Raw genomic sequence first — 24,396 nt, 5'->3', positions numbered from 1 at the left:
CCTTGTTGTCCAACATCACCCTAGGGCAAGGGCAGGAACTTCTCGAAGCCTTGACCGCCACTGTGCCCTTCAGTTTGGCATCCTGGCTGCACCTCAAAACATGACATGCATGCCCTGAGGTCACAGTGGTGTTCGTCGTTGATCATGCCCGCCCCAGTTTATTGTATCGTTTGCACCTCCACCTCGCTCCGGGTCAATACGCTTGTCTTGTTGAGATTGTGCTCTCTAAACCTTCCCTGGTGTCTCCACTCCACATCACCATCACCAACTCCAAATGAGTCAAGTGACTCTGATTAATCCACTGAGTGTGCATGGACATCTGTTCAGACTTTTGTTCAGACTTCATTGGTTACAAACAATAGTGGAAAACGCATGAATAGAACATTAAAAGGTGCAATACATTAAAATATACAATACACAACACAAAAGCCCTTGACTCATAAAATAATCAAATAAGTATTGACTAGTTTTTAAAGCAAATGTTTTCAAAAACATTTAGTGGAGTAAAAGTACCGTACAATATTTGCCTCTGAGATGTAGTGGGAATCGTGGATAGAAGTAAAAGTATAGGAAATTGGAAATCCTCAAGTAAAGTGAAGTACCTCAAAATTGTACTTAAGTACAGTAGTTTAGTTACTTAAGGCCGCCCTAGAGCCACTGGCCACAGCAGCACAGCTGTTTTCAAGGGGGGGAGCCACCTCACAAGGTCACGTGGGACTGATTGGAACGCATGTATTTCATCCTACGGGAGAAGACTTTGGGAAATGTGACGGACAGCTCCCGCAGCCAATCAAATGGTCGAATCCGAAAGGTCCACCAATGAGTCGCTTAGGAGGGAGGCGGGCTTTGACAAGGATGGAGCGAGACAGTTTGAGTTTTGCACCGAGAGAAGAAGTTTGAAGTGAGACAGAGAAAAAGTAGATGTTTTGATTTTGTTTGAACGCATGATTCATTTATGTTCGTCACAGATTAGTTTGACACTTGCATGTAAGAAGTAGGACAGAGTGGAGGAAACGTCATTCATTTGACCCGGAGTCTTAAAATGGTGAGTGCAAATGCTTTTTAAGCATTATTTTTTATTAGTTTATAGTTACAGCACCACGAGAGGTGTACTGTAAACTAATATATACTGTACATACATATACTTTAGCTAATTTAGTTTCAGGTGAGCAATGCAACAGTTCGTTTTGCTACTTTGTTTCAATGTCTTGTGCGTTTCACTAAAAGTCGCCTTTTTCTTGGTAAAGAACAGTTCGTATAAACGTGGCGGAATTAGACGCCAGGATGCCAGCAGCAGCACTCATGTCACCTCTGTGTCATCTCATCTTATTTACCTTTTCCTTTCTTTAATGTTATGCTTATAAATATAACTCTTAGTTGCAGAAAACCTCGAGGCTAAAGATGTTATAACTTTATCTTTTCATTGGACTGACACAAGCTTTTAGTCCCCCCAAAGACAGACAATGAGCACGTTTTTGATGTTTTTTGGTTTATAACAGGCACAACGTGGGGTCCAGGTCCAAGGACTATCCGGGGTCCTTGAGGGGGTTCCAAAATGGACCCTTAAAGGTCTAACTCGATTTGTTGGGGTCCTTGAAATTAAAGTTTCAGAACCACTGCTATACTTGACTTTGTCACTATAGTTCTCTCAATGATGCATGCATGATGCAGTACAAGAAAGACTGCAGGTGCAGTCAATAGTCAATTAAACTCAGTCAGAACTTGACCAAAGAGCTAATTAAAGTACAGCTGAATACAGCTCCACTCAGTACGGTTTAAAGTAAACCAAGTAAAGAGTCATTCTTTTGGGATAGATCTTTTTTGCCTCATCACTCTTTATTTGGTCAGGGAGGAAGCTCAGTCAGTCTACAAATTCACTTAGTCATGCATAGCATTCCTCCACAACATGCAGCTCCAGTCAACTGGAACTGGATAGGTACCACACAGTGCAGTCAGTCAGTAACAAACGCCTAATTTAATAATACAGTTTCTTTCATAAGCTGTTAAGAGTTGGCTTCGACTTCATCTGATGCTGAAGTGCTTTTAGGAATATGTGGATAAGCCCAGCAGAAGATAGTTTTGATACACGCAGCACCTTTGATGTGCTCCTGTGGCGCCGTGCACAGTCCAGTTCCCCGTGTGGTGTGCATCAGTGCTGGATAGGGGCATGGTAGTTTGAGAGGTTTAGACACACGCGCACAAAATACACAAAACACAACACTCTACCCGTAATTTGCTTAGCAAATAACCAGGGTCAGTTGGCTGCAAACACAGATGTCTAATCCCTCTGCCCATTGTTGTATTACATCCAAGGAAGATTCTCTGGGCTTCCTTTATTCTTAGTTGTATGAATAGGTTATAGGCCTAATCAATATGGTGACTAGTTAGTGTATATTGTCTGGGATTTTGGTTATCTTAATATCGTGGAAGTGTTGTCTTTTCCTGGTTTTAAAGCACAACAGTGAAGTTGTCATTTTCTGAACTTGTGTGACTCTGATTACTGATAGTAGTCGTTCTATTATTTTCCTTTACCTTCCTAGTCATTATAGGCATTACTGATTTACCGATGACTATTTATCAAAAGCCTCACTCATCACTGTGTACACATAATTCTGTGAAAGCATCCCCACAATTTCACTGTAACATCGATCAAGGTATTTGGTAAAAAAGATAAGATAGTGATATTCAAATTTGTCAATCATATCTCCCAGCCCTACTCGCACGTCAAGTCACAGCCCAGTCCCCCGTCCCCCCCCCGGTCCACCCAGTGATGTTGCACGCTCGGCCTTGCTCGACACTTCCTCCTGATCAGATGCCAGCTGGCGCTCAAGCCATTGTGTTCCACCAGACATCATTCAGCAGACAGACACCATTCTCAACGATATCTCCAAAAACCTGTGGTTTTGTGCTTGATGATAACCGCCGTTGTGTTGTACGAAAGTGATGTTTGTGACAAAGGTCAGAGCCACCTCCTTCACGTCCGTCGTGTGGATGATTAGGGTGACACACGGCACTCCACAGGGTCTCATTTCACTCCTGTCATCAGCATCATAACAGGAGGTGTTCAGTCACACTCCAGTGTCTGCCCTCACCCAATTATTGTTACTAGTCCATAGCCAGGGCTTTGCGCAACCAATCTAAGCAGATTTTAGACTTGTTACCGCGCCTGGCTGGCACTAGATGATCCCATAGCCTGTGGCAAAACCATTACATTTAGGAGAGGTTACAATAATGCAGGAGGCAGCAGCGTGACCCGTTAATAAAAACGAGTGCTTCCAAACTCCAACACTTAATAATAATAATCCAAAAATAATCACCTGCACAGAATGTCTTGACAGAAAGTAGCTCATAACATGTCTAGGGTGGATTTTTATGAAATGAACGCTTGGCAGATTGAAAGAGGATAATTCAAGCTTTCTCTACAGCTGCAATGTTGGTGACTTTAACGTCGTTTAATACAAGCAATTGTAAAACATAATCTAGAGTTGCAAACATGCTACTGTGGGTTCTACAATACGAGACAATTTTGTAATTAAAGCACGTTAATGTCCACACACACTACATATTGGTGTACCAAGTCAACATGTAACCTTAGGTCTGTGTGTTTATGTTTAAATCAAATAACTTTGCACCATTGAGCCAGATCTCTCTCTCTCTCTCTCTGCCAGCATTGTTTGTGGTCTCGAGAGGCCAGCTGCAGCACACTAGTATAAAGACAAGAGCACAATTAGACTATTGGAAGCACCTGCCAAAAAATTAACCCTGGCACTGCTCTCCCAGTCACTCTCCCCAGCTCAACTCACAGCAGCAGTCTTGTGAGAGTTCAGAAAAATTAACTGCTCACTGCTCAGTGCTCACATTTTGGGAAAAGTGAAGAGTTGTTCCTCACTCCATATGTCAAATTGCCAATGTCCTTCTGTTTTCATGGATGAAGATGGGAGGACAGACGGAAGGACAGAGCTTTCTTCATTGTGTAATGTGTAGTAAGATAGAGAGAGAGTACAGTAGACAGTGTACTGCATCAGTTTATAGCAGACATTCATTCCGTTTCGGCCGGTGGTGTTTAGTAAAAAATGCCTTCCACACTGTCTGTGGGTGCCAGAATGCACAGTAATCGCACAGAGGAGCATACCAGTCATTTTTAGAGGGAGTATGAGGTCACCCACCCACCAGCCAGGCAGCCCAGTGAACGTCCAGTGGGATATGACATGGAGGATTTGCAGCATATTTCAGCAACAGATGGGTGAGAGGAACAGCATGGATTCATTGGACGTAGGTGGACATGGGAAATCGTTAAATAAATACACTTGTTGTTTGGCAGCCTGGGACATCTGCTGGGTAATTCCAGTGCAAAATATTCTATTTTGAGTAAGGCTTATTTGGACTTGGACAGTTCAAGATGTTGTTTACAAAGTCATGTCACAAATATGGATTTGTTATCATTTTGCCATGTGTTGTGGTACAGTCGGATACATTTTGGGTATGAAACACAGGTTAAAAAAAGCCACTAACGGAAACATAATTAATTAGCTCAGTGGTTCTCAAACACTGGGCCGAGACATGCAGTTGACGCGCTGTGTGTGTGTGTGTGTGTGTCCAGTCGCTGTGATAGACAATAGTATGGTACAAAACACTGAAGTCCTTAAACCAGAAACTTAACCTCAGTAAACGTAACTTGCCCAGGGGCGTGGTTATAAGCACAACACGTGTGGGAATTAGTATGTAGCTGGGTTGCAAGTAAATATATAATATATAAGTATCCGTCATTTTGTTTTTAATATTTCAAAAATTGTATAAAAAATGTATTAAACATTTTCCAGATTGAAAAAAAAAAACATTTAAGAACTAGTGCAAATGGCAGATCTACAAGCTTGTAGGTCGGCTGTTTGGGTCCTGACTGAGGATAGGTGAAAACGTTTGGGAACCACTGATTTATCCATCTGACAATAGACAGAACAGAAGTCGTCGTTGACAATCTCTTGGCTTAAGTAACCTCTTCCACGCTGTGAGTGACATCAGTACAATGTCTATTTATACTGACAATCCTGGCGCATTGTGTGTGGACCTGTGGTCATTAGTTGTAATCTGATCCTGAGTGGCTTGTTCTATTGATATTGAGATGCTAATAGCCGGACAGCTAACAAAAGAGCTCTGTGGGGCAGGGCGCTCCACACTTCTGTGTAGTCTTCTTCTGAGTTCTGACCACATGTTGGCCAGTCAAAGCCTCTGTCTGTGCATAACTGGGTGGGTGGGGTTCAGATCTAGGATTGACAGCCCGGTCGTGGTTGCCTCCCCTCCCATCTTTAATTGGACAGCAGGTTTGGAAAGCAAACTGCACTCTCTAACTGTATTTCGCCTGGTGTGTGTTCAAAGTAGCAAGCGGGGAGGGACGGACACATAAGGAAATAATGTTATTTTTAATTGTCTCCTTTTTTTCCAGAGTTTTGAGGAAATGGTTTGGCTTCCATATTGAGGATGACATAAAGGGGTGGATTGAAGGATGATTTTTCTACAAGCTCAAAAAGCACTGAATCTGCACCAAGCGTTGTGAGTCTGTAGATTTACAGTAACTCTAAATGTGGCTGAAATCAGGTTTTGTCTCGTTGCAAATCTTTGGTAATTTGAACAAGGCTTAAGAATAAGATAACAACCAACTGAAGCTATACAGTACTCTCTCTGATAGGCACTTGGCAGACATGAATTTATTCATCCGGCAGGGGAATTTCACTTTCAGCTTCTGCTGCTTAGATTGTTATGGAGAGCTTTGTACAAGTAGTATTTGTCCAGTCGACGAGCCAACCTTTTAAATAGTTTTGACAGCATGCTTGGATGGAACCTATTCTCTTCTAGAATTTTGTTGTTGTTTTCTTTGACATGAATTTACCGGACACAGGCTGGCCTCTCTTGGATAGTTCCTAGTCTAGTTTGTGGGGGTCTCTGGTGTGTGACATTGCTCAGAAGGAGGTCTTCTATCTATACTATATAGGCAGTGGTTCTCAAAGTGGATTCTAGGGACTCTCTGGGTTCCTCTCTAGGACGGTGGTTCCCAAACCTTTCAGGTCGAGACCCAAAAGAGAGATTAGATGTTTGCCCATGACCTAAACTAGTGAACATTGCAGATCTACAAGCACATCAAAATAACTCTCTCCACACTGATGAAGGCTGGATAGCCGAAACGTTTGTCCCTGTTCAAAAATACAAGAAATAATTTGTCTTGGTGTGTGCGACCCACTACCGTTACAGTCAGAGTGCGGTGGTCACATGAAGAGTAGATCTACAAGCACACAACGTGTCACTTTGCGAGCTTGTAAATCGGCATTGCTTTATTTCCTTTCATGTATTGACCCTTACAAATCTGTAACTCAGTATGACAGTATACAATTTTCATTTTGTCAATTTCATTCCATTTGTATACTGTCAAGTTAAGGGAAGACCTATTTTAAAGTTTGAGAACCACTGCGTTAGGCATTAAAGGGACACTTCACCCTTTTTGCAAAAGAATATATATTAATGACGTTTAGAAGATCTAGAACACTTTCCTGGAGGTCTTTATGTGTCAGTGTGTAACCTGTGGTTTTAGATATTTTAGATTTTAGCCCAGTGTCTATGATGTCATGGACACTTGGTTCACTTCCTTCCTGGACTACAATTCCCATAATGCTTTTGTGCACTGCTCCTCCTTGTGGATAGGGGGAGGGCTGTCTTACTGAGACAACATGTAGTCCAGGAAGTAAGTGAGCCCAGTGACCATAACATTATAGACACTGGGCTCACTGCTACAATCTAAAATATCTAAAACCACATATTACACACATAAAAGACCCCCAGGAAAGTGTTCTAAATCTTCTAAACGTCATGAACATATTTTTTTTTAAGCAAAAGGGTTGAAGTGTCCCTTAAGTGTTTGCTCAGGGACACTTGGATTCAGACGAGTATAGCAAGGCTGGGAGGCGAACCAGTGACCTTCTGATTACCCGGTAGATGGCCTCTCTCGAGTCTCTCTACCCCTCCTGCACACACACAAACACACAAAACATGTTCCTGCCCAGTTTCGAACTGAGAACCTTTTGCGTGTTAGGCGAACATGATAACCACTACACTACGGGAACTGATATTCAGCATACGGTATGCAAGATAACACCATGCTGTATAACATCTGGGAACGGTACGGGTACACTGTGAAACATCTGGGAAGGAACATGACGCTAGTGTGTATAACATGGGGGAACTCGTTGAGTCATTGGGGTTATTCCGGGTTGTATATTCCCCATTTGGAACGGCCTCGTAGCTGACTGAGTGAGATATGCAGAGCTGTGCATAAATCCCTTTACACGTCGTCCAGTAGATCAATTTACAGTAGGCAATTAATAACTTGTGTACTGCAACCCTCAGGCAATGACTACTGAAGCATGTTCCCTGCAAGCAAGTGTGTGTGTGTGTGTCTGTGTGTGTCATGTAGAGCTATTTTACAGATGCAAAGGCTTAAGCCTTGTGTATGAGCGAGTGTGATAGAGTCCCAGGGGTTCCCAAACTGTGGCACCCCTTGCTTGTGGTGCGCAAACGCGCCTAGGGGGTGCGTGCGTTTTCTTTTTTAGCACAAACAACTAATTCCGGTCAACCACTGTTGTAAGGAGATGTATAGAGTAGCTGGATGAGTATACTATGCAGCAGCTGCATGTCTCTCAGTGCAGTGACATTCTATGGTTATTTGACATAATCATATTACATTTTTTATAATTTTCGGCAGGGTGTGTCAGCTAGTTCAGGAGGTAACGGGTGCACGGCCAAAAAGGTTTTGGGGGCCCCTAGGTAGACAATAATCACTGACTAGAAAAAGTCTGGAGGTGTGGTATACTATCTCTGGGTTTACCTCTTATCTCTCTCCTTAACCCATTCTGACCTGAGATCAGATTCTAAAAATGTCTTCTACATCCTGACAGTTTTCTGAAAAAGCTATGTTTCTATGTCAGTGGTTCTTCGATTTAAAAAAAATAGCAGACCTACAAGCTCGTACCTATGACCTACGACCTATGAGCTTGTAGATCTGCTATTTTTCAATAGCTAAAGCATAACGTAATGCCAACACCAAAAGGGGTTCCCGCCCCCAAAATGGGTTAACTCGCTGATATAATCTTACGTGGTTGTCTCCCTTACTTATTTGAAAAAATCACTAGCTTATTCTTGCAAAAAATGTGACAAATTCGTAGTGAATGTTGAAAACCGGGAAATTTTTACTGATTTGTCGACACACGCAGCTTGAAATCGGGACAATCCCAACCAAACGGGGACGTCTGGTCAGTCACCCTACTTACTCTCTCGCTGCTTCTGTGGAAAGTCAGGGGAGTGAGTGATTGATTATGTGTTTTGACAGGCTGTTAGCTCAGTGGAGCGTGGAGCTAATAACACAAAGGTTGTGTGGGTCTGATCACCGTACAGGGTTAGACATGTTACTTATGTTGGCATTTGTTTATGCTTTGCTTAGTGAGTGACTAGAAGACACCATGCAGACACTCAAGACATTGGTATTCGGCGTTGGTATTCAGCTCTGCAAAGCTGAGGAAAAAGAGGAGAGAACTGAACTGGCCTCTCTGCTTCCCTCACCCTTCTAGGGATCACTTACTTTGCCAACCCTGCCTGTTCATTGTCTGTGCATGTGGAGTTGGCTGGCTGTGGATCTGCTGTGTGTACTGTGTAATGGAAGGATGAATGCTGTAGCTGGCAGAGGCAGAAGCCTCACACACCCTGCCAGGTTAACCGCTCGTCATAAACCCTATATATTTAGTTGACCATAGTCCCGCAGGGCTCCATACTAGCTCAGCTCCCCCCCCCCCCCCCTCAATGAATCTACAAGCCCACAATATAATGTTCGTCCCAGAATAAGGACTCTAGTACAATGTCAACAACTAGTGCTGCACGATTCTGGCACAAAATGTGAGACTCGATTTTCCCCCCAACAAGAATTGAGATCACGATTCTCACATGATTCTCATTTTTTTCCCATGAACATATTTATTGTCTTTAAGTCTGTAGTTGCAGAACATTTGACTTAAACCACTCTCTCTTGTAGTAGCTAAAACATAAGAGTAACTAAAATGAATTGGACAGCCAACTAGTGCTGCACGATTCTTTCTAGAATTTAGAGATCAGACCCAGAGGCAGACCGGCTAACAACTTGGAAACCTCTGCATGTCCCTCCCTCCTCTCTCCTCTCCTCTGGGCTCTGTTTATGACTCACTCGGCCTCATGTGTGGAATGCCACTTGTCACTAGGAGAGCCCTAGATTGCTCATGGCTTTTGTAGTACGACAACACAGTACACCCGCAACAGCAAGGGGTTCCCGTCTCTGCATACTAGCTGTCACCGAGCCCACTAACATCTGTGATTTAATTTGTGACTCGGCATCAGAGAGTTGTTTGACCCATAGAGCACAGCTCGATTTTTGTTAGGCCATGCACCGCTAAGGTGGCAATTTATGGTCGGCACTATGGCTCACATACCTCACGTATTGTCAACATGTTTATTATCATAGTGTAGTGGTGTAATTTAAAGTAAAAGTAATGTACATGTACTCAAGTACTGTTCATAAGTGCTATTTATTTATTTTGTTTGTTTATTTTATTTTAAAAGTATTTTAAGTACTTCCAATTTTCAATACCTTTACTTCTACTTCAATTATTTGAAATTGAACACTTTAGTTATTAGTTAGTAAGTTACAAAACATACAGTTCTGCTTTAGCACTGTACTTCAGCTGTTTGAAAATAGCATGACGCAATGCATTGTGAGCTTGTAGATCTGCTATTTTTATATAAAATTTATATACATTTTGAAAACTTGCGAAATGGGACATTCTGCGTAACGATTACTTTTGGTATTTTAAGTATATTTTGATGCTACCACTTGTGCAATTTTTTCTCAAGTGCATTTTTAATACCGTACTTTTACTTATATTTGTACCAAGTTGTGGCATTAATACTTTTGTTTACTTAAGTAAAATATGTGAGTCATTCTTCCAACACTGTCAGAGCAGTCGCTCTTTTAGGACATAGGTTCTCAAAGTGCGGTCGGGGGACCCCCAGGGGTCCTTGAGGGAGTTCCAGGGGGTCACCAGCTAAATGATAGTTGGGAACCAAATGGACACTTGGGTCTGTACTCTGTAACAATTTGGGGGTCCTTGACCTGAAAAAGTTTCGTAACCACTGTTTTAGGATAGGTTAATTGTTGTGAATACACAGGTGAGCAAATTGTCTGCATTTATACCATTTCTCCTGTCTGAGCGGCGTAGCGCAGCATCGCCCTGGCATGTAAGCACACGCACGGCCAAGTCTGTCATCAAAAGATGGGCCTTGTTTCATCCCCGAGTTGTCTTCCTCAAATCCCTGTTCTCATTTCACACTACAACACCCTGCAATGGCTCAGCATGCAGAGCAGACGGCTGTCTGGGAAGGGCACGGGGAGGTTCTTGGTTCAATCTGCACTCCTGGCATCGTGTCTAGTAGTAGTCTTAGTTGACTAAATATCAAAATCTTAGTCTTTAAGTCTTAGTCAACAAAATGCACACTGCTGTATACATGCACAATTTTTATCTTTCACTCTTAAACCCTATACTTTTTTTACCGTGGTTCCCCAGGGGTCTATATTTTGTCCCCTTTTTCCTTGCGAGCTTTGTAGATCTGCTATTTTCGCCGAATGTTTTGTCTTTTATGACATGCCCAGAATAGTGACGCTGGCCTTTCATGTGGTCAAGGAATCAGCGGAGCACCATCTTGTTCTTCATAAGGCTTTAAGCCGGTTTGACGCTGTGAGAGTGCTCACTGTTTTGTTTTAAAAGCGTAGACATGTTGCCGACTGACTGGGGGGATGTTGCAGATGGCAAGAGGGCTAGCCTAGAGAAAGTTTAACTAAGGATTAGACTAGAGTTTAACTAGAGTTTAACTAAGGATTAGAAAGTATCGCCATCGGGGGGGACAAAATGCTGAAACCCGGGCTCGAACCAGGGACCTTTTCTCACCATTGTCTGTGGTTCAGGGGACTAGCAACATTTTTTTTTGTAAGGCTGTGTATTTAACATTAAATGTGTGTGAACTTAAGTGGACAAATGATAAATCACAAACAAGACAAAGGTCCCAATTTCAATGTAGTCTTAATTTGACCATGATATATAATAAGTAATTACAGTGTTATTACTCTGTGAAAACATGGTTAAAACACTATTACCTTGTACTTGTACCTATTGATAAGATCACCATCGGGGGTCAAAATGCCGAAACCCGGGATCGAACCAGGGACCTTTAGATCTTCAGTCTAACGCTCTCCCAACTGAGCTATTTCGGCTGGGGGAGGGGGAGGGGTCAGATCCCATGTGGTATGTGGTGAGTGAGACCATTCAGGAAACAGGCGATACTTTCAATGTGGAGTCCTAGTTTGACCATGATATAATAAGTAATTACAGTGTTATTACCCTGTTATTACTAACTATTACCCTGTTATTAACACTATTACCCTGTAATTGCTGCTTCTACGTATTGATAACACATCACTATAGACCTGACATCAGGGCGTCAAAATGCCGAAACCCGGGATCGAACCAGGGACCTTTAGATCTTCAGTCTAACGCTCTCCCAACTGAGCTATTTCGGCAGTGAGACATGTTGGGGTCATAGGACAGTCAGATCCTCATCTGAACATTCAGGAAATTAAAACTTGGAACAAATATGTCATTCTCCATTTCCTTTCTGGAAAGAAAGCGAGCATAAATTATGAGAATGAGACACGTTTGTGCTTTGACCGGTGGTACAAAAGTGTGAGGAATGCACGGTATGCATTGCTAAGACAGTGGTTCTCACCCTCTGGTCCACATGGTTTTTGGGGGGTCCTTCACTCCCTTGATGACAGTAAGGAAACAATTTAAGGACTTTTATGACATTTATAATACAAATGAAAAAGACATTAAAAAACTAAACTACTGCATCAAAAGCAATCAACAAACTATACTACAAACTATTCTAACAATACATTGGCCAAATTGTCAAATAAAAAATATAAGAAAGAAGCAACCATTTTGAAAATAGCCAATCTAATGTAGATCAGCTATTTTCACAATATTTATCTGTGGAACTGAGTCAGACTAAATATAATGGCTCAACTGGGTTGGGATCGTGGCTACCCCCCCCCCCCCCCAACTCCCCCAAATCTCCTGAATTCTGACAGTCCAATGTTGGCAACCCTGCTCAACTCCTGCGGTTCAAATATGATTATTTTGGGAGGGTCGCTGCCTGTAAAGGTTGAGAAACGACTGTGCTAAGAGACGCGAGCGTGCCAGATTTCCCGACAGGCGCAGAGGTGCCCAAGATAAGAGTTAACAACTACAAGAGTATCACTCTCGGATGTAACGCTCACCTTCCTCAGACGCGTTGTTGACATACAGCAGAGTTGCAGATGAGATGAGAGGAGCTCTTCCACCTCTGAAGTATACCGTAAGGCCCGCTGACATCTGAACACACAGATGCCACGCCACAGGGCGTACTTTGCAGGAAGGTGCGTCCAGTTTCCTCTCCCCTGCAGCAAGCAAAAAAACGAGCTGAGAACAACCCCAGTAATTATAGGAGAGAATAAGTGAAGGAACAGCACGGCTGCTTTTGAGGCCGTAATAATGACACGGACTGTTGCCCAATAAAGACAATTATTAAGACAACGCATTTGCAATCAAAGTGAACTTCCCGTGGGCTTTAGTGGAACTAGTGGACATTCATTGATTGTCATCGATGTTGTGATTTAAAATTACAGTACAGGTGCTCTGAGGTTTTGACCTCTCAACAGGGACACTACATTTCTTTCATTGTCTTTCACTGGTGGCTGGTGGAGTCACACCAGAAAAATGTGTGTCTTTTTGCACCAGAAAACATCCTTGCCAAACAGTCGGTGGCCTTGCGTGATGACACTGAGTTTGTGAGTTGTAGTGGACGGACTGAATACATTATCACGCATTAATTAAAGTCACACCGTGTGAACTGAGTGGTGCAACTCCCCTCTCCCCCCCCCCCCTCCTCTCTATCTCTCTCTCTCTCTCTCTCTCTCTCTCTCTCTCATTAGCAGGCAACCGTGCAGCAATCTCTCTCTCTGGTTCTGGCACAACAGCGCCCCTACTGGTACTAATAGTCATACTGGTGCTCACAGACACATAGGTGCATGGGTTAACGTCACATAGGCGCATAGGAGAACAACTGAACACGGACATTGCTGTTCCTTGGAGTGGTTGCACCACTCAAACATGGCATTATTGGCATACATTCGTGGGCTAGTAGCTAGCTAGCTGGCTACAAGTAGGCGCACACTTCGCACACTTCCACCCAGCCAAAGGGAGGATGCGATTATAGTTCTCAGTCACCATGACTGACCTCAGTCATTCTCATTCCATTGAAGCCAGCGTGTCTTACTGTCTTCTATGAAAGCATGTTGCACGCCGAAAACATATCAGATCTACAGGCTCAGAACATGCTGCGCTGAGACGTGTTGTGAGCTTGTAGATCGGCTATTTGTTGGCTATTCGTTATTTTAAGATGAAAGGGTATTTGAACTAATTGATCACACTAGGAAATGGAATAGAATACAAGTTTAGAATCATCTTCCGGTTGTACCATAAACATGAACGGTCTCAGAAATGTCATAAAAAGCAATGGTTGATTCCTTCAACTGGTTGGCCGTAGGTGGAACAGCAGCAACAATGGGTTTAGAATGATAATACCTCAAACATCAATACATTTTCAGTCATGAGATTTTATTTTGCTGTATTCCATGAGGACTCCATAGCTTACGAAAACAACATTATGGTACCACAGGTATACCGCAATGATTCAACTCTTCTTCACTACTTTCCTTCCTTCCTTACTTTCCTCCTGTGCTATTCTTTACGCCCTTGTGAGTCACTTTATCCCTTTACCTTCTAATCAGAGTTGAGCTGTTTGTTATTATATCACTCTGAACCAGGCTAGTCACTTGAGACACGTCCTACTGTGTAGTTACATGTCCTGGTGCGCATCAACTTCGTCAAGTGCTTACTTCCTTCACAGTTGAGTTCACAGAACAATATTTCTCTGCAAAGAGACGGTTGTCAGTTTGCCACCCTGAAATGTTCGAGCAAGTAGGGTTTGCTTTCAGGTTGCCCGACCGGGCAAGTGCTCCTTTTGAAAGGGGACTTCACCGTCTATAAACACAACACGAGATCGTGGCCAGAGCACGGTCTGTGGAATGGAAAACAAGAGCACTGTTTGTGTTTACCTTTTAAATAACAAGTGTGAACCCATATTCATAGCTATGTAGCGTAGGTATTTGGCAAATCTTACCTCTCATTTTGTAATGGACAATTAACTTTTTGGGCTAGTGGGCATGACCTTTGGGCAAGTAGAATCATGACCAGCACAAGCCCGACAGGCAAGTGCCCCTGAGACTAGAGTTGTTCCGATTTTACATATACTGGTATCGGCTACTCGGGCCGATACCACCCTCAAGTACTTGTACTCGGTACTCGGAATCGGCCCCGATACTCTGACCCGAGTACCAAAACGTCCAAATGACACTAGGCTGAACGAATGCAACGGGAGCAAGTCTGACCCAACACTGCAGCAAATCGCCCAAAACAGTCTATCTACAAGCATAAATGACAACTGTGAAAAGTGTAGATCGGAGACCCATCTGCATCTATGAGAAATGGGGGGTTACTAAAAAAAAAAGAAAAGAAGTACTCGTATCGGTACTCGATATTGGCGAGTACAAAAACTTTAAGTACTTGGCATCGAGACAACTCTATCTGAGACCTTATAGTGTTGTCAAACCCCGGGAGATGATGGATCATGAATTGTACCAGTAGGTACCAGAGATCATGAATTGTACCAGTAGGTACCAGAGATCTGCATTGCTCTCTTAGTCACTGCATTCCAGTCCATTATGCCCCGGCTGCCTCCCCCCCCCCCCCCGCAGGCAGTGGATATTCTACCTGCCTCTGTTAGCATTAGCATTGTCCGGGTGTCCGTCTGTCTTTACAGTATCCAGCAAACACTGGTGCCTGTGTGTTCACAATGGCACCGTTCTGGACCTGTGCCAGGCCCCCGGAGCACAAAGACGCAGAGCATTTCACATTATTTTGTAGACAAAACAAGCTTTGAGGCACGTATTGAGTTATCTCCTGGCTCTCGTGCGCTGCACACACTGTGGCGTGGGGCTTGTCTTGCTCACTGCTCGAGCTATTGTGGAACCTCTGTGGTAGTTTTTTTATTTAACCAGAGCGAAGCTTGTCAGAGAAGAAGAATTATATAGAACACCCCTCCCCACCCCCACCCCCCCGTCTGCCACAAGGCTTGCTTTATTCCGCAGAGTGATGTCATGGCTATGTCATCCATTTCACACACACGCAACTTGGCCCATTTTTCCAGGGTCGATCTTTGACAGAATCTGTCACCCCCTCTCTCTCTCTCTCTCTCTCTAGTCTATACAGTCCTTTACATCCGTGCAGAGGACCTGCGGCAGGGAAGAATTTCCCGGTCTCGTGTCTGTGCAGGCCTGAGGGTCGCTTCCTGCCCTAGCACGCTGGTGACATTTCCCTGAGCCAAAGAACGGGAGGTTCATCATTACCCACATTTACTCAACAATGTATGTGACCCCCCCGGGCCCATGAGTGCATGCTAACTGTTCCATATTCAGACAGTAGGTGGAGCTAAGTTGTGCTCTGTTGTTCATGTCAGCAAAGACAGGTATGCTACTGGCAGGCAGCTATGCACCTGGCCCAGATCTAGAGAGAATACCTGTAAATGTCACGCATTTATTAAAACATGCGATTTGATTATAGCCCAAAATAAATGACCCGCAGGTAGTGACTTCTGAGACCTCAATCAGCACGTACATGAGCGCCGAGGAAGGCTTATTTGCAGGTCTGAACAACCATGTTAATTAAGGCCAGACCTTTTGGTATTTACTGTCTGCAGAAATGTGTCTACTACCATTTCACTTCTTCTTAACTTCATGGTGTGCGAAACAAACACCAAGTCAGCCCATTCGTTTGCATCAAAGCCTCGTTTGATGCAGACTAAAATAACTTGAGTGAAGCCACAGGCTGAAGCATGGTGAGAATGAACTTTAGTGGTATCTCACTCTGGTGAGAGCTTTCTTTACACACATGTCACACAGTTACCCTACGTTAGCTTGTTATAACGGTAACGTTGTTTCCTTTGTTTCCGAAAGACAAAGCAATAAGCCTAACCTTTCTAACGGATCAATGCTGTTTTAGAGCTAAGAATAATGACTTTAGAACTCACCTGGTCTGTAGTACCGTAATACTAGTAATAATTTGTACTTTTATACCGACTATATACCGTATAGGTATATAATACTGATGTGTAAAGTAATGCCAGCCTTTTGTCTTTGATCCTCTTTGCAAATGGGTGCTGCATCTGCACAGATTAAAATAATATTAGACATAGCCATATACAATATATAATATTCCTGGAAATGCCCAGGATGAGATGGGGAATGTTTGCTGTTGTAGTAATGTAGCATCAACTGATGTTCTGAATGGTGGGAGGTACACACACACACACACACACACACACACACACTGAGCGCTACCAGAGAATCGTCCGATTGTTTGTTTACATTTGAAAACACGTGGGAGCAGGGACCGTCCTGCAGAAGTGGGGGAGAACGTTCTTTTGTTTTCAGTATCAGTGTGTCATTATCTTGCATGTTGTCTGTGAAGTGAAATTAGTTGTGGTTCAAAGGGCTGGCATTGAGACAATAAGTTACCACACTCGTCTGACAATCTTTACACATGGGCTCATGATGTAGAGATGTATGGACTGAGGGGGGGGGGGGGGGGGGCATTATTCAGATCTATGCTAATTTGGCATTTTGTCATTGTCAACCACTCAGTCTGCCACCTCCTGACATTATGATTGTTCCCCCCCCCCCCCCCCCTTCTCTCTGTGGTTCAGGCAGGCTGCTGAGTGAAGAAGAGTCCAAGACGAGAACACCAGACATGGATGAGGAAGACTTCCCACCGCCTCCTCCTGAAAGTAATGTCCCAAGTCTCTCTCTCTCGCTCTCTTTCTCTCTCTCTGTCTCGCACGTGTCCTACCCGATTTCGCACCAGTGAGGGGTGGGAGGGGCTGGGGGCCGTCTGGACGGCTGTGGAACTTGAAGGACAACGGGACGCATAAAGACCTCTGCGAAAACAGAAGCACAACACGAGGATAAAGGAAACGTTCAGTACAAATGTCCTCCAGTTGGCTATAATTCACAACAACTAGCCTACTATACTACTTTGGTGTTCACAACAGCAGACAGTCTTAAGTACAAATATCATTCATGAAAAGGCTACTACAATGAAGTCGGGTCACGGAAGTTGACAAGGTACCATTTGAGTGGGAAAAACCTTACCTTACATATACTAAATTATACTACATTGTTTATAGAGCCAATATAAGTAAAATAATATAACCTTTCCATGAGTATCTTTTTATATTTTTCCCCAAAAGAATACAAACAGCCAATACCATATTACAAGTTATGAATCTTGAACCTAAGGAAACTACTGCTGTAGTTAATAAGGCAGTGTGTTTGAATCTGCATACAGGGCTCTCGCCACCCCTCACTGGTGCAAAATCGGGTACGAAAAATGGGGACACATCTCGCATGACACACACACACACACACACACACACACACACACACACACACACACGCACACAGTGTGCACGCAAAAATGTCCTGCTGTCATACAGCGCTGTGTGGGTGCGGTTGGGGTGAAGGTCCCAGCGGCCGGTTAGCTCAGTTGGTTAGAGCGTGGTGCTAATAACGCCAAGGTCGCGGGTTCGATCCCCGTACTGGCCACTGTGGTTTTGAGCTAAGAGAGGTGTTGACAACGTCGAAGGACACCTGTGGTGGGAATGACCATGATGCAGTCGTACGTTGTGTCAACTTAGGCTACTTACTAGTTGAATTAATCTCTCTCTGTGTTGATCTTTATGTTTGAGACCTTCTCTTGCCTCAGCTGACATGACTTCTCTTTATAGTGTAGTTCAATTCAAGAGGCGGCTGTCTGACTGATGCTGTCTGACTGATGCTCTTGATGGCATGTGTGGTACAGTAAGACAGCATGTCTACCTCTGGTAGTTCTGTCATTGCCTGATAAGCGACCGCTGTCATTTGTTTATTTTAACGGTATAGTACTTTATACTCGCGTCACGTGAGAGGTGACTGTAAGCACGCAAGATTGTAGCTTTAATCCATTGAAAGGACAGAAGATAAGCAGACGTTTTTCCTCATATATATATTTTCTTTTTCCCAGTCATTCATTATCACTATCACAGCGACGCAGGGTTAACAGGGCAAGTTGGCAGATCTGTTTCTAGCCTAAAGTCTCTTGTCCGAGACGATATCAATATCTTGAAATGTCAACTTCAATCGCTTAAAAGATAGCTGTGTGCTGCTTAAAACCGCGGAAGCATTTTAGATTTTAGCGTTGGCTATTCAAAAATGGCATAACTACAAGCTCACAGTGCGTCACTTTGTGCCGTGCTGCGACATCTGCTATTTTAGATTTTTTTCTTAAGGAATCTTGAAAGTGTTCGCCATAATGTCTTAACCCATTCTGACCGGGCACCCATGTTGGTGTTAGCATCATGTTATGCTTTAGCTATTTAAAAAATAGCAGATCTACAAGCTCATATCGCGCCACTGAGTGGCGCGATACGAGCTTGTAGGTCTGCTATTTTTTGAAAAATCGAAGAGCGACTGACATTTTTAGAATCTGATCTCAGGTCAGAATGGGTTCATCAGACCAGTGTGTGTCCGGCGGAAACCTCGTATGAATCTGATCTCAGGTCAGAATCGGTTAAAGACGTACTCCCTGCACTCTTGTGCACTGCAGCAAAGGGCCAGTGTTTGTAGCCTGCAGGATAGAGAAGCCAATGTGCAGAATGTTTGTTACCAAGATGCTTATTTCTAAAATGTTTTCAGATACATATTTTGGTGTGCTGATTAAGTTTAAGTTATACACCGCCTGGGATGTCATCTTCAAAGCAGAGTAGTTCTGTTATTAAAATCAGCTGTGTTTGCAAGAACGTGCAGCTGTGGAAATCACACAGGTGAACAAAATCAAGTTTAATTTATATTCATATAGGTCTATCTGTCATAACATGCAGCACTTTTTAGTTCACAGTAATTCATTTATATTGGCCTTGGCTTGTAGGGACTTTTGATATGAAGAAAAACGCAAACATTAATTTATTCCATTTTTTGCCATCTATTGTTGGGTATACCAATGACCACAGACAATTTTCTCTAAAAGGGTGAAACATATTTTTAATTTCACTACATCTTTAATGGATTTAATCTAATGCTGGGCCGTTATCGGCGTTAACGTGCTGCGTTAACGCGAGAATATTATCGCGCGTCAAAAAAAATTATCGCCATTAATCTATTCTCAAAGTTGGGTCTGGGAGCTGGGTCTGCATTGACTGCATAAAGCGAGCAAACTAGGAATTTCACTTTGATAGTTTTACCTGGCGGAATTACTCTGTGGGAGGGAGAAGTCCTAACCTAACAGGGACAAGGTGAAATAAATTACTCTGAGAGCGGGGCGGTAACAAATCCTAACCTAACCGGACACGGGTGAAATTAATGAACAGTGCGGCGTGCCACATCAAACGTCTTAACGTCAGCATGCAGGACTCTGTGAACCCGGGTTTACTTCAGGGGAAATTTCTTTACAAGAAGCTTCCCAATGGAAACCTCAGCGCAATCCGCAGTAAATAAAGGAAATGAAGCAAACAATGTGGCGGGTGAGGAGCTGAACACAGTTGGAGACGGAGAAAGCATATTTTACGCAGCGCAAAGATGTCCCGTTACCGTGGATAGACGTGGTCGAATGAGGAGACTGAAGCCCTGGTCGCGAGGTGTACATTAATCAATTGCTTAAGAAAGAAGAACACTGCAGTGCAGTGTAATAGTATTATAGCCTAGAGAATATTCTGTCTGTCTGTGCGTGCCGTAAACATGGAGTGCTGTCACTGTGTGGGGACTAGTGGGGACTGAAACTTTCATCTCAATAAACTGTACACATTTTGCGCTGCTGTCTGTTATCAGTGCGCTCAGCGCTGTGCCTCCATGCCAAAAAGAACAGTGTGTGGCACTGTGGCTGCGTGCGTATAGTGAGAGAGAGGGGGCACGACACATGCACGTTATAGATTTCACAATAGATTTCACTGTGTTGTAGGCTAGGTTTATGAATGGAACACATTGATAAAGGTCCCCCCTGCTGCGTTTCCAATTGCTACGGATGACAGTGTGAAGGCAAACCGCAGCAAATTAAATATGCAAGAATCCCCAAATCTCGATCCGCCCAAACGCATGAGTCTACCGAAGTATTAGGTGAGAATGTGACCTAATATGGCTCCGGGGAAAAGTGTTCGTCAAACTACTGACTGTAAACAGTTCTTCATCACCTCTAGGTTTACAGTTTAATTAATGTCATATCCCAGAAAAGGGGGTTGTTCTTGCACCCACTGTTTCAAATTGCCTGTATGGTAACGTGTTTATGGTTATTCTTGTTTAACTGAATGAACAATGTATAACACACGTACATCGTATTGAACATTATTATTATATTTTCATTACCAATTATGATAGGGTAGGGCTCCTGGTCTAATGGGCCACGTGGCCCGTTCAAGGATTTACTTCTGGTCATTATTTAGGTAGCGCACACATATTTTCAATGCTTTCGGCAGAGTTCAAATGAGCCATTTTAATCTAGATTAATCTAGATTAACTCCAGAATTGCAGTGAGATTAATCTAGATTAAAAAAATTAATCTATGCCCACCACTAATTTAATCACTCCAAGATGATTCACTGTTTCCCCAAACATTGAACTTGTGACTGTCCCTCATGACTTATTTAACATAATCCGAGGTTCAGGTACATTTTCCAGATATGTTAAAGCATTTACATACTGTAATAAATGGACCAACACACAAAAGCTCTGACATTATCTTCTTTTCTCATCTACTGATTTAACTCAAATTTGTATGCATTTCACTCAACATTCATTGATCTTATTGATGATTGTAGCAAGTACAGCAGCAACAACACCCAATGCACCCACAGGACCACCTAAGGTCCCCATCCCAAAACCCACTGTCGCTGTGACTTCATTGCTTTGACAGTAGGCCATCTTTGCCCCTTGATGATCTCCAAGGATATCCTGAGCAATTCCTTTGTACTGCCCAACGCCAGGGATGTGATTGAGCCATTTGAGGGAGCTCATTGTTGCACGATGCTCCGGTCTGCTCCCGTCAGTCATTTCCAACGCTTTGGCCAGCAACCTGCGAAGTACACAGATGAAGATGATGTGACTCTTGTTCTTGTGTCTCTCGTGTTTCTCATACAATTGGACAACGTAGGCATTGTAGCAGATGCTCTTAAGCCACAGCATCTTGAGAAGTGTGAATGTAATATACGTGAGATCATTTTATTTAACATACTCCATAACCCATTTTGGGCGGGAACCCCTTTTGGTGTTAGCACTATGTTATGCTTTAGCTATTGAAAAATAGCAGATCTACAAGCTCATAGCGCGCTACGAGCTTGTAGGTCTGCTATTTTAGAAAAATCGAAGAACGACTGACATAGAAACATAGCTTTTTCAGAAAACTGTCAGGATGTAGAAGACATTTTTATAATCTGATCTCAGGTCAGAATGGGATAATATAGCATAATATAGCATGTATGGCTGATGACCATAATGTCAATCTGTCAGTTTATAAGTAACCGCGTCAATGATTATGACCAACATATTATATACATTTGGAAGAACTTCTTCATACCTGAGGTCCAGAGACGGCTAGTGTCCTTCAGCAGGAGACGGGTGTTCTGATGAAGTGATGATGGTCTAGAGGTGTCAGTCAGAGTGGTGCTACGCTGATGTGTCCACAGATATTATATAGAAACCCTGGCATCACCTGTTCAGAAGGCGTTACAAGTACAAGTCATGTCCTTGCGTGGATAAAGTCCTCCCGCTTCACGAAACACCCAACCCACAGTAGGTCATGTGATTTCAGGGAATCGGTGCATACCTGCATACCTTTTCGGTTAACTGAGTACGTGAGAACCCCCAATGCAAACAAACCGAAAGGCTTTCTTGGTTTCATCCTTTTAGGCTAGCAGACCTATTGTACTGTACTTCCCTGTGCCTGCCCTTGGAAACTGTTAATAAAGTATTCAATCAATCAACCAAGGTTTCTCAGCAACAATTATCAGTTTTCTTCCATATTTAAAGGCTCAAAATGTTCCTTAGATCCTTAGTCTTCATAATCGTGATTATTGTGCAACAAGCCGTGTGAGCGGACATTTTTGAATCTGAATGGAGGTTTACAGAAATCTCAGGAATAAACAATCAGAAACATAAAGATAGAAACGGCTGTTTTGTTTAGTTGTAAATGACATGTTGTGTTTGGCTGGCTTGTTGCTGAATCAGTGTGTAAAGAGTAGTCTGACAGGATACTAGAACGCTTGCTCAAAACACTGTCACCCCGAGCGCACAGCCGGTGGAACTGCTCAGCACGGTATTCCTAAACGTAAACTTTGCTTATAATGGTTACACCTAATCCCTTTAGGCCTGACGTCGAAATTAAAAAAAATTCTTCTAAACAGACAGTTTTCTGAAATACCTCATGTTTCTATATCAGGTGGTGCTCCATATTTCATGTCAAGGACCCCAAAAATGATATGTAATTGGCCGCTGACCCCCGTCTGAAAATATGTTATTCCAGGAACCACTCAGAAGCAAAGATTTGACTTAAAAACGTACGCTCTGAAAGAATATATTCAAAGATTTGCGCCACATTTTCACGATTTTTCTAAGATAGCAGACGCCGCTATGAGCTTGTAGATCTGCTATTTTTCAATAGCTAAAGTATAACATAATGTTTAAAACACCAAGAATGGGTTAATCTCAGTAAAACGGTGCCAAAACCTAACCCTATTCCTAAACTTAACCTCGGCAAAACTACGCCTAACCCCAAACTTATTTTTAACTTTATTCTCAGTAAAACAAATACAAGAATACAAGAACCGCCCCACCGAGCTGTTGGCATGTCGGACAGCAGGAAAAGAATGAGGGCGAGCACGTTTTTAAGGTGAACATTCCGGTTACCGTCTGGCACAAGCTAATAAATGAAAGAAACTTTCACTTTTGTTTTATTTTGGGATTTTCATTTCTGAGAAATGGGTTAGTACACACTTTTCACATCTAAGGAAAAAAGAATGTTATAATCTTTACATTGTAGTCGATGTGTTCTGATGATAATCGTTGCTGCGGAACCTTGTTTGGTTGTTTGCTAAATGATAGAGAGTTGGTAACCAAATGCACCCTTATTTATTAGATCTTTAACTCTTTAGTTAAAGAGCTAATACAATCTAATAAACCACCATTTGGTTTCATTTTATTTAGTTAAATTATTGTTAAACATATGCATTACCGGTACTTCATTTACAAGAAGTCTACACAATTAGAGAATGTAGAATAATTGTTATTTTGATCGACATTTGCCAAAAAGCATGGCATTGTAGACAAAATCTTATACAAACGACGACAAAAATATTCTTTAGTTTTGGGTCTGAGAGGCTAAATGTCATCAAATGGTGGTCCGTGGCTCAAATGCCAAATAAATAATGGGCCTTGAAATGAAAAGGGTCGAAAACCACTGGAATATTAACAGGTGCAGTATTGTACAGTACAGTACAATACAAAGTATGCTAAAAGGATGAAACCAAGAAAGCCTTTCGGTTTGTTTCCATTGTTGTCCTCACGTACTGAATTCACCGAAATGGTATATGCAGGTATGCACCGTTGTCCGATTCCCTGAAATCACATGACCTGCTGTGGGTTGAGTGGTTTGTGAAGAGGGAGGACTTTATCCAAGCAAGGACATGACTTGTAATGTACTGCATGTAGGGCATGAGTGTGCTTTACATCAGGGGTGGGCGGGCCACTGTATTTCCACACTCACTCCAGAGGGCCACATTGCATATAATATCTTATCTACGTATTTAAACTTTTTTCCTAATTAATGCCATACTTTGACATTCTTTCTCACACAAAGGTAGCAAAAATAGCACATACAGTATACAAGCTCAAAAACGTGTCGCAGTGTGATGCATTTTGAGCTTCTAGATCTGCTAGTTTTGCTATTATTTTTAATTGGAAACCTGAAGTTATATTTTTATTTAATTTAAAATGCATTTAGTTACTTACTACTGTTAACTTTATGAACTTAAATAGTACAAATACATTGGACATAAAACAATACGTTTTTGTAATACTGGTCATTAAGCTATATAAGACTTTGC

General features: G+C 42.6%; 1 protein-coding gene across 3 annotated transcripts in view; it reads left to right on the top strand.

Annotated features, from left to right (window-relative positions):
- The first annotated feature begins 900 nt into the window (after positions 1–900).
- The window catches only part of arhgef10 (Rho guanine nucleotide exchange factor (GEF) 10), a 121,006-nt gene continuing 97,510 nt past the window's right edge, over positions 901–24,396 (top strand). For 2 of the 3 annotated variants that reach the window (XM_083792591.1, XM_083792589.1), the window contains exons 1-2: positions 901–1,045; positions 16,981–17,061. In XM_083792591.1, coding sequence (XP_083648717.1) covers positions 17,025–17,061 — 37 coding nt within the window. In that variant the 5' untranslated portion in view covers positions 901–1,045; positions 16,981–17,024. Of the gene's footprint in view, positions 1,046–4,196; positions 4,273–16,980; positions 17,062–24,396 lie in introns of those variants that run through there. The other variant, XM_083792590.1, reaches the window with a different exon arrangement.

This window comes from Protomyctophum parallelum, assembly GCF_964188405.1.
Source record: "Protomyctophum parallelum genome assembly, chromosome: 20".
In the NCBI taxonomy this organism is placed as follows: domain Eukaryota; kingdom Metazoa; phylum Chordata; class Actinopteri; order Myctophiformes; family Myctophidae; genus Protomyctophum; species Protomyctophum parallelum.
Note: the sequence above shows the minus strand (reverse complement) of the source record. Positions and strands in the feature narration are given on the sequence as shown.